This window comes from Nicotiana tabacum, chromosome 10 (genome assembly GCF_000715075.1).
Source record: "Nicotiana tabacum cultivar K326 chromosome 10, ASM71507v2, whole genome shotgun sequence".
Classification (NCBI taxonomy): Eukaryota; Viridiplantae; Streptophyta; class Magnoliopsida; order Solanales; family Solanaceae; genus Nicotiana; species Nicotiana tabacum.
Window position 1 is genome coordinate 36,657,100 of NC_134089.1, and position 11,958 is coordinate 36,669,057.

The window sequence follows — 11,958 nt, forward strand, 5'->3', positions numbered from 1 at the left end:
ACTCCACAATGAAAAAATATACAACTTTTCATCATTTTCATGGTCTGAAAAAAAGAAAAGAAAAAGTAAAAATAGAGCTTTAGATTTTAAAAAATGGAGAAAGAGGGTATTTTAGAAGGAATGAATAAGAATACACTTAAATACAACCCATTTTGTACGGTTGGGCATTGTGAAGGGGGTTTTCACGCTCCTGTGCGTCGTGTTCCTGATGCGGCCTGCTGATTAGAACCAACTGATGCCACATGGGCATGGTCAATGGTCAAATGTGTTTATTAATTACGGAAAAAATGAGTTAGAATGTTCAAATGAAAAAGTTAAAACTTTATGTATCGACTTTTAAACCCCATCAAGTTTAAGTGGCGAGGAAGTCATTCCGCCGAAGAACTAGTATCCATGACCTCCCAGAACCCTAATACTCAGAATAAACTGCCATCATCTGTTTCGGCTCTGAGGTGGCTGAAAAAATTATATTGGTGGTCGTTGGCGCTTAAACTGAAAATAGTCTACTGCCATACAAGAAGGGCAAATCAAGTAAGTCGTTCTTCCTGCAAAGCCGCAAAAGCTAAGTCGCTCCCCGAAATAACTGTTACATATATAGTCCCTGAGGAATTGGATTTGACTTCTGACTTGACAGTTCGAATAAGACTGATAAGTAATTTGGTGATCGAAACACATCGGTGATCGAATTCGCGTCCATGATCACCTGGGAACTCCTTCCTGTTGTCTGAAAGGACTACTGGTGGACATATAAGAATATCAAGTTCTATTGTATTTGGCCTGAGCGATTCACCAGCTATCGTCCTGGACACTCTTTTGTACATACTTATCTTTTTATTCTTGGGATGTCGCTTCTAATAGACACGATCATCAAAGAGATGTACCGTAGATACTGGATTTGCCTGGCTCAAATAGGTCCAATGATCTAGAGGTTGGTTGCCTGTCTTTGCCACTTGGCTTTTGCGAACGTGCTCTTCACCTTGTGGTATCTTATCCACCTTCTTTCTCCCAAGATCTACCAGAGTGTTATGCTCACCATGAATCAGTTGACTAATTCTTCAAATCAGTTCAGTTGCACATGATTTGGTCGTGACTCCTTTTTAGCAGCAGTGGACTTATGTTTTACTTTTCTTGTTAGTTTTACAACATTATCACTTAGTAGTGGACCATGTTTTTCACTTTTCATAATATTCTCCCTTATCTATTAGTTGCTATTTTTTAGACTTAGCAGTTAAATCGTAATCCTATAAAAGGCAGTAGGTGTTCTTGTTTTCAAGTGAAGTGAATTGAGCAGTAAAAAAACTTTCTGTTGTATATCTCTTTTATTGCTTCTGCATTTGTTTCCAACATATTTTGGTATCAGAGCAATTAGAAAAAGAAGTGGGTTACAACATAAATCTTCTTCTTTTCAATTTTCAGGTTTCACTCTAACTCATGTGCATCAAATAGTTAAGTTAGAGAGACAATTCTAAACACAAATCAGAGACCAAAATGGCAGCAAATTCAAACTCTAACACTAACTCCCAACATCTTCCAATTTTCAAAGGGGTGAATTATCATTTTTGGAATCTTAAGATAAAGACTCTCTTCAAGTCTCAGGAATTATGGGACTTGGTGGAGAATGGATTTCTAGACCCGGATGAAGGCCACGCACAACGGCTACGGGAAAATCGCAAGAATGATTCGAAGGCACTGTTTCTGATTCAACAAGCCCTTGATAATGATATCTTCCCCCGAATTTCAGCAGTAGAGACTTCCCATGAAGCTTGGGAATTTTTGCAGCAGGAGTATATGGGAGATAAGAAGGTAATTGCAGTAAAATTGCAAACTTTGCATCGTGATTTTGAAACTTTGAGCATGAAAAATAATGAATCGGTGCAAGATTATATGTCTAGAGTCTCTTCCATTGTTAATCTCATGAAATCTTATGGGGAGATTGTAAGTGATGAAATTGTTGTAGCAAAGGTGTTGAGGTCTTTAACCAATAAATTTGAGCATGTGGTTGCTGCAATTGAAGAATCCAAGGATTTATCTGATTATTCATTTGATGAATTAATGAGTTCCTTGTTAGCACATGAAGATAGGTTAAACGGGTCTCATGAGAAAATTGAAGAAAAAGTATTCCAGGTGAAAGAGGAGGCATCTTTCTCTAGAGAAAAATCGGCAATTTTTTCTGGCAGAGGTAGAGGAAGAGGTGGATTTTGTGGTCGAGGTCGAGGACGCGGTAGAGGCAGAGGTCAATTTACTGAGACACGTCAGCCCAATAATGACATGTAATGCCGATATTGCAAGAAGTACGGTCATATTGAATCATATTGCTGGACTAAGCAAAAAATGAGCAGAAGCATTCCAATTTCTCAGAGAAAGTAGAGGAAGAAAGTAAGTTGTTCATGGCTCATTCTCCAATTTCTAACTCTTCTGATGGTGTTTGGTTCATTGATAGTGGATGCTCGAACCATATGTCTGGCACAAGGTCTTTGTTTAGAGACCTCGATGAGTCACAGAAGAGTGAAGTTCGACTTGATGATGACAAGCAAATTCGAGCCGAAGGCAAAGGTACCATAGCCATAAAGACAATACAGGGTAATGTAAAACATTTCTATAATGTGCAATTTGTTCCTAGTTTGGCTCATAATTTACTAAGTGTTGGACAATTTATGGCTAGTGGTTACTCTATTCTGTTTGATAATGGAGAATGTATTGTTAGTGATAAAAAATTTGGTCAGACTATTGCAGTTGTGCATGTGACACAGAACAACATGTTTCCCCTTAATGTTTCAAATGTTGTGAAAAATGCTTTAGTTGCTAAAGGTGTTAATGAAACTCAGCTTTGGCATCTTCGCTATGGCCATTTAAATATTAATGGGCTAAAATTGTTGACTAAGAAGAATATGGTTGTTGGGTTACCAGAAATTGGGGAGCTTGATTTGTGTGAAAGTTGCATTTTTGGGAAACAAAGTAGAAAATCCTTTCCCGTAGGACAATCATGGAGGGCTACATGTTGTCTTGAGCTTATACATGCTAACTTGTGTGGACCAATGAAGTCTGAATCACTTGGTGGGAGTCGGTTTTTTCTGCTATTTACCGATGATTATAGCCGTATGAGTTGGATTTACTTTCTGAAATTTAAATCAGAAGCTTTTGAGAATTTCAGAAATTTCAGAAATTTCAAGGCACTCGTGGAGAAGCAATCAGGCTGCAACATAAAGATTCTTCGCACAGATCGTGGTGATGAATTTTTATCTAATGACTTTAATTTATTTTGTGAAGAGAATGGAATTTGCAGGGAGCTTACAACACTGTACACACCACAACAAAATGGAGTTGTCGAGCGAAAAAATTGTACGGTGGTTGAGATAGCCAGAAGCTTACTTAATGCAAGAGAACTTCCAATTCATTTTTGGGAAGAGGCAGTGGCAGCAGTTGTGTACCTCTTAAACATCTCTCCAACAAAATTAGTTTTGGATCAGACTCCATATGAAGCATGGACGGGACGAAAACCACGAGTAAGCCACTTGAAAGTCTTTGGTTGTATAGCTTATGCTTTGGTTAATTTACGCTCTAAACTTGATGAAAAATTAGAAAAATGCATTTTCATTGGTTGTAGTCCTCAATCCAAAGCATATAAACTATATAATTGATTATAGACTATAATTGTGTATTTTAGTCACTTATTACACTCTAAGTTATTGTACTTTAATTGAGTTTGAGCTTTAATCGCTAGTGTTTTGCACTAAATTTGTGTTTTATTCCTTGTAGGAGTGATTTCTAGCTATGTAGATATTATGGAATGAATTCAAGTGATTTGGAGCTTTGAAATCTGAGTAAAAGCCTAAGATATTAAGTCGGGATCGTGTTCGAAGGTCATGTACCAAGTCCGCATGTTAAAAGAGGACAAAATAAGTTCACTCTGAGAAAATTACACTACTGCGCCACATGGGACGCCGCAGGGTGCAGCGCAGCAGTGTAAAAACTGCCTGACAAGAAAAATGTGAGGTTGCCGATAAACTCCATTGGCGCGCCGCATGGTGCGGCGCGGCTGTACAAATTTCACAGAGCTGGAGTCCCATTTCGTGCAGGAGAAGGTATTTTCGTCTGGGCCCGACCCTACTTGGTATATATACATGGAAAAACATTATTTTGGAGATCTAACAGACTTTTGGCACATCTTAGACCTAAGGAGAACACAAACCACGTTTGGAGGAGGCTTCTAACTAGTTTTTCTTCTCTTCTCTTCCTTTAATCTCATAGTTTATTAGTTCTAGAGTTTTGGGTGCTACAAGAACATTGTAGTTTAAAGCTTGAATTATTCTTATTATTTTATCATATTGGTTGATGTATTCAATCTTGTGCTTAATTATTTGATTGCTTGATCACCAATTGAATACTATCTACGAATCTAAGATTGAACTCGGGAGAGAGAATTCTAGATTACATATAAGATTGAGTAGAGCAAGATCTTAACTCTTAGGGAGGGCGGATTTGCGGTTAGGATAGGAATATACCTAATCGCCTTGCTTGGTTACTATACAGGAATTATTAATGCGTTCTTGTTAATTCTAATTCCATAGGAATATAGGCGTTAGGTTATCTTGAATACGCGAGTTGTACTTCGGGAGAAGGCTACTAACAATATTAACCCTATCAACCAATAAACTAGATAAATTAATTAGACGATTTAAGTGGAAAACTAAACTGGATTGTTAGCTAACCCATAACTCTAGAATATTCAACCACATTGAATTCGCTATTAAGCTTGTCGTTGTTTTCTTTGATCTCTTAATTTGTTACTTTAGATTAATTTTAGTAAAATATTCATACTTTAGGATTCGCTTGAATAGATTAATTATTTGGTTTAATTTAGTTGATAGTTAATCACAAGTCCCTGTGGGTACAATATCTGGACTTACAATTCTATATTACTCGTTGGCCATGTATACTTGCCTGTGCGTTTGGGAGCAACACTTTCAGAAAAAATGACTCTTCATCGTTTTCCGATTAGGGTTTTCCTTCAAGTTCTTCAAGAAGGAAGATTCATCCGTCCATATTCCATTTCACACAGAAGAGGAGCATATGGATATACTTGAATCAGGAAGTTCGAATCCTTCCTCTCCTGGTAGCAATAATACTGATTTCTCTTCTCATGGAAGTACCAAAAATTCTACTCTAGCAAGCTCTCATTCTCCAACTTTGACATCATCTAGCGAAACTCCACCAACAAAGTTCAGATCACTGAAAGATGTTTATTCAGCTTGTAGTTTTGCCTTGTTAGCTGTTGATCCACTATGTTATGAAGAAGCTGCAGAGCAACCAGAGTGGAAGAATGCAATGATTGAAGAGATTCAGTCCATTTAGAAAAATCAGACCTGGGAGCTAGTTGATTTGAAGGGAAGAACGTTATCGGGATAAAATGGATTTTTAAAACAAAATACAATGCTGATGGAAGCGTCAAAAGGCACAAAGCTTGACTTGTTGCAAAAAGATACTCCCAACAACAAGGCATCGACTTTGAAGAGACGTTCTCACCAGTAGCTCGCTTTGAAACGGTTAGAACTATTCTAGCCATGGCTGCTCAACTTGGTTGGCCTGTGTACCAATTTGATGTTATGTCTGCTTTCCTAAATGACGACTTAAAAGAATAAGTATATGTTTCCCAACCTGAAGGCTTCATTTCTAGTGAAGGCAAGAGCAAAGTATATAGATTGAAAAAGGCATTATATGGTTTGAAGCAAGCTCCTCGGGCATGGTATAGTAAAATTGCCTCTTTTTTTCAAGAGAACCAGTTCAGAAGAAGTGATAATGAACCTACACTCTATATGAAGAAGCGAGGTAATGGTGATTTTCTGGTTGTCTGTCTTTATGTAGATGATATTATATATTTGGGCTCTTGTGAATTGATTGTTGCTGAATTTAAGAATTGCATGATAAGTAAATTTGAGATGTCCGACTTAGGTATGTTGCATTATTTTCTTGGGCTTGAGATAAAACAAGGTCTAGATGGTATTTTTATTTCGCAAAGAAAATATGCTACTGAACTTTTGCAGAGATTCAACTTGCTGAACTATAATCCATCTCCAACGCCCATGAATATGAATGAGAAGCTGGTACTCGAAGATGGTACTGATGATGTCCATCTCATTGAAGAAGTATTAGGCATGTGACTAATAAAAGTTTCTTTGGTTTGGTAGCCAACCTTGTTGACTTGGTTTGGTTAGGTGTCCAACCTTGTTGAATTAGTTTGGTTTGGTAGCCAACCTTGTTGAATTTCTTTGGTTTGGTCGCCAACTTTGTTGAATTGTGAAAAGCGTGTGTAAATTATCAAATATTGTAGGCTTTAGAGAGTGAAGCTTTGGCTATAAAAGGAGAGCTTCAACTCTCATTTCTTCACACCAACAAAGAGAGAAAGAAAGAGTGAGGTTTCACAGATAGGGTATAAGAAAATAGTCTGTAAAGAAAATAGAGAGTGGACGATATTGTAGTGAGGTGGGAATATCAAAAGAGGGTTATTTCTTTTGAGTGTTGTAGTGATTTTTGGAATATTTTACTCGGACCTACAAAGTGTAAAATTCCTTACTATAGTGATATCAGTTGCTCCTCTCGGGGCCGTGGTTTTTTTCCTTATTAAAAAGGTTTTCCACGTAAAAATCTTGGTGTCATTGTTACTCTTTTATTCTTGTTAATTACCGTATCTCGGTGCTACATTATTATTTCGCTTTTATTACCGTGAATATTATTTCTGTGGGGGTTTATTCCCAACAACTGTTATCAGAGGACAGGTTCTGCTCGTTCACTGAAATACTATTCAGTATCGGTAGTACTATACTCGGTGAAAAATAAAAATGTCTGGAGTAAAGTACGAGGTAGCAAAATTCAACGGAGATAACGGTTTCTCAACATAGCAAAGAAGGATGAGGGATCTGCTCATCCAACAAGGATTACACAAGGTACTAGATGCTGATGCCAAAAAACCTGATACCATGAAAGCTGAAGATTGGGCTGACTTGGATGAAAGAGCTGCTAGTGCAATCAGGTTGCACTTATCAGATGATGTGGTAAATAACATCATTGATGAAGACACTGCACGTGGAATTTGGACAAGGTTGGAAAGCCTATACATGTCCAAAACGCTGACAAATAAATTGTACCTGAAGAAGCAGTTATACGCCCTACACATGGGTGAAGGTATGAATTTTTTGTCACATTTAAATGTGTTTAACGGATTAATCACACAGTTTGCCAACCTCGGAGTGAAAATCTAGGAAGAAGATAAAGCCATCTTGCTATTGAACTCGTTGCCATCTTCGTACGTAATTTGGCAACAACCATCCTGCACGATAAGACTACTATTGAGTTGAAAGATGTCACATCGGCTCTTTTACTCAATGAGAAGATGAGAAAGAAGCCTGAAAATCAAGGACATACTCTTATCATAGAAGGTAGAGGCAGGAGTTATCAAAGGAGTTCGAACAACTATGGTAGATCCGGAGCTCGTGGGAAGTCAAAGAACTGATCCAAATCACGAGCCAGAAATTGCTACAACTGTGATCAACCAGGTCACTTCAAAAGAGATTGCCCAAATCCAAGGAAGGGCAAAGGTGAAACTAGTGGCCAGAAGAATGACGACAACACAACCGCCATGGTGCAAAACAATGATAATGTTGTCCTCTTTATAAATGAGGAAGAGGAATGCATGCAGTCGGAATGGGTGGTTAACACAATGGCATCTTACCATGCCACGCCGGTAAGAGATCTTTTTTGCATATATGTAGCAGGTGATTTTGGCACAGTGAGAATGGGTAACACAAGCTACTCAAAGATTGTGGAGATTGGTGACATTTGTATCAAGACAAATGTCGGATGCACATTGGTTCTAAAGGATGTGCGACATGTACCTGATTTGCGGATGAACTTGATCTCGGGAATTGCTTTAGACCGAGATGGATACGAGAGCTATTTTGCAAATCAAAAGTGGAGACTCACCAAGGGATCATTGGTGATTGCAAAGGGAGTTGCTCGTGGCACATTGTACATGACAAATGTAGAAATATGCCAAGGTGAATTGAGCACGGCACAAGATAAGATTTCTGCAGATTTTTGGCACAAAAGAATGGGTCATATGAGCGAGAAGGGATTGCATATTCTTGCGAAGAAATCACTCATTTCTTATGCCAAAGGTACAATAGTAAAACCTTGTGACTACTGTTTATTTGGTAAGCAACATAGAGTCTCATTTCAGACATCGTCTGAAAGAAAATTGAATATACTTGATTTAGTATATTCTGATATTTGTGGCCCAATGGAAATTGAATCAATGGGCGGTAACAAATATTTTGTTACTTTTATTGATGATGCTTCACTAAAATTATGGGTTTATATTTTGAAAACCAAAGATTAGGTGTTGCAAGTTTTCCAGAAGTTTCATGCTCTAGTAGAAAGGGAGACGGGTCGAAAGCTAAAGCGTCTCCGAAGTGACAATGGAGGTGAGTACACTTCAAGGGAATTTGAAGAGTATTTTTCAAGTCATGGGATCAGACATGAAAAGACAGTTCCTAGAACCCCGCAGCACAATGGCATAGCCAAGAGGATGAACCGCACCATTGTGGAGAAGGTGAGAAGCATGCTTAGAATGGCTAAACTGCCTAAGTCATTCTGGGGTGAAGTAGTTCAGACAACCTGTTACCTGATCAATAGGAGTCCATCAGTTTCGTTGGCGTTTGACATCCCAGAGAGAGTTTGGACCAACAAGGAGGTGTCCTACTCGCATCTGAAGGTGTTCGGTTGCAGAGCTTTTGCACATGTACCAAAAGAGCAGAGAACAAAGTTGGATGATAAATCTGTTCCCTGCATATTTATCGGATATGGAGATGAAGTGTTCGGGTATAGATTGTGGGATCCTGTAAAGAAGAAGGTCATCCGAAGCAGAGATGTAGTCTTCCGAGAAAGTGAAGTTGGAACTGCTGCCGATATGTTAGAAAAGGCGAAGAATAGTATAATTCCTAACCTTTTTACTATTCCTTCTACTTCTAACAATCCCACAAGTGCAGAAAGTACGGCCGACGAGGTTGCCGAGCAGAGGGAGCAACCTGGTGAGGTTATTGAGCAGAGGGAGCAACTTGATGAAGGTGTCGAGGAAGTGGAGCACTCCACTCAGGGAGAAGAACAACCTCAACCTCTGAGGAGATCAGAGAGGCCAAGGGTAGAGTCATGCAGGTACCCTTCCACAGAGTATGTCCTCATTAGTGATGAGGGGGAGCCAGAAAGTCTTAAGGAGGTGCTGTCCCATCCAGAAAAGAAGTAGTGGATGAAAGCTATGCAAGAAGAGATGGAATCTCTACAGAAAAATGGCACTTACAAGCTGGTTGAACTTTTAAAGGGTAAAAGACCACTGAAATGCAAATGGGTCTTTAAACTCAAGAAAGATGGAAATGGCAAGCTGGTCAGATACAAAGCTTGATTGGTGGTTAAAGGCTTCGAACAGAAGAAAGGTATTGATTTTGACGAAATTTTCTCACATGTTGTCAAAATTACTTCTATTCGAACAATTTGAGCTTAGCAGCTAGCCTAGATCTTGAAGTGGAGCAGTTGGATGTGAAAACTGCATTTCTTCATGGAAATTTAGAAGAGGAGATTTATGTGGAGCAGCCAGAAGGATTTGAAGTAGCTGTAAAGAAACACATGGTGTGCAAATTGAATAAAAGTCTTTATGGATTGAAGCAGGCACCAAGGCAGTGGTACATGAAGTTTGACTCATTCATGAAAAGTCAAACATACCTAAAGACCTATTCTGATCCATGTGTATAATTCAAAAGATTTTCTGAGAATAACTTTATTATATTGTTGTTGTATGTGGATGATATTTTAATTGTAGGAAAAGACAAGGGGCTGATAGCAAAGTTGAAGGGATATCTGTCCAAGTCATTTGATATGAAGGACTTAGGCCTAGCACAACAAATTCTAGGGATGAAGATAGTTCGAGAGAGAACAAGTAGAAAGTTGTGGCTATCTCAGGAGAAGTACATTGAACGTGTACTAGAACGCTTCAACATGAAAAATGCTAAGCCAGTCAGCACACCTCTTGCTGGTCATCTAAAGTTGAGTAAGAAGATGTGTCCTACAACAGTGGAAGAGAAAGGGAACATGGCTAGAGTTCCTTATTCTTCAACAGTCGGAAGCTTGATGTATGCAATGGTATGTACTAGACCTGATATTGCTCACGCAGTTGGTGTTGTCAGCAGGTTTCTTGAAAATCCTGGAAAGGAACATTGGGAAGCAGTCAAGTGGATACTCAGGTACCTGAGAGGTACCACAAGAGATTATTTGTGCTTTGGAGGATCTGATCCAATCTTGAAGGGCTATACAGATGCTGATATGGCAGGTGACATTGACAATAGAAAATCCACTACTGGATATTTGTTTACATTTTCAGGGGGGAGCTATATCATGGCAGTCTAAGTTGCAGAAATGTGTTTCACTTTCAACAACTGAAGCAGAGTACATTGCCGCTACAGAAACTGGCAAGGAGATGGTATGACTCAAATGGTTCCTTCAAGAGCTTGGATTGTATCAGAAGGAGTATGTCGTCTATTGTGATAGTCAAAGTGCAATAGACCTTAGCAAGAACTCTATGTACCATGCAAGTACCAAACACATTGATGTGAGATATCATTGGATTCGAGAAATGGTAGATGATGAATCTCTAAAAGTCTTGAAGATTTCTACAAGTGAGAATCCGGCAGATATGCTGACCAAGGTGGTACCAAGGAACAAGTTCGAGCTACGCAAAGAACTTATCGGCATGCAAACTAGAAGACAGTACTACCTTCTCTAGATGAATGAGAATGGAAGGGGAGATTGATGATGTCCATCTCAATGAAGAAGTATTAGGCATGTGCCTAATAAAAGTTTCTTTGGTTTGGTAGCCAACCTTGTTGACTTGGTTTGGTTAGGTAGCCAACCTTGTTGAATTTCTTTGGTTTGGTAGCCAACTTTGTTGAATTGTGAAAAGTGTGTGTAAGTTGTCAAATATTGTAGGCTTTAGAGAGTGAAGCTTTGGTTATAAAAGGAGAGCTTCAACTCTCATTTCTTCACACCAACAAAGAGAGAAAGAAAGAGTGAGGTTTCACAGACAGGGTATAAGAAAATAGTCTGTGAGGAAAATAGAGAGTGAGCGATATTGTAGTGAGGTGGGAATATCAAAAGAGGGTTATTTCTTTTGAGTGTTGTAGTGGTCTTTGGAGTATTTTACTCGGACCTACAAAGTGTAAAATTCCTTACTCTAGTGATATCAGTTGCTCCTCTCGGGGCCGTGGTTTTTCCCTTATTAAATGGGTTTTCCACGTAAAAATCTTGGTGTCATTGTTACTCTTTTATTCTTGTTAATTACCGTATCTCGGTGCTATATTATTATTCCGCTTTTATTACCATGGATATTATTTCTGTGGGGATTTATTCCCAACAGGTATAAGTGAAGCAAATGCTTCTTATTTTAGAAGCTTGGTTGGTGGTTTAAATTGCTTATCGCACACAAGGCCCGATGTAGCGTTCTCTGTCATTTTGATTTCAAGGTTCATGCATAGTCCCTTAAAGCAACACCTAGGTGCAGCCAAGAGGATTTTGCGATATGTTACTGGCACAACAAGTTATGGAATTTTTTACTCAAAAGTATCAGATTTCAGGTTAGTTGGCTTTACTGATAGTGAATGGGCAGGTAGCTTGGATGATCGCAAGAGAACATTTGGTAATGTTTTCAATCTTGGTTCTGGAGCAATCTCATGGAGTTCAAAGAAACAAGATATAGTAGCTTTTTCATCTTTGGAAGAAGAATACATGGCTGCAACTACAGCAAGTTGTCAAGCTGTCTGGTTAAGAAAATTGTTAGCGGATCTTCAACAGGTGCAGATTGGTCCAACTGAAATATGGTGTGACAACAAGGCAACAATTGCTATGACAAAGAATCCTGCT

General features: G+C 38.8%; 1 protein-coding gene across 1 annotated transcript; it reads left to right on the forward strand.

Moving 5' to 3' along the window:
- Positions 1-1,488: 1,488 nt before the first annotated feature.
- LOC142165076 (uncharacterized) lies at positions 1,489-2,274 on the forward strand. Its single transcript, XM_075223712.1, has one exon. It carries the CDS (start codon positions 1,489-1,491, stop codon positions 2,272-2,274), a length of 786 nt encoding a protein of 261 aa, XP_075079813.1.
- The last annotated feature ends 9,684 nt before the right edge of the window (positions 2,275-11,958 follow it).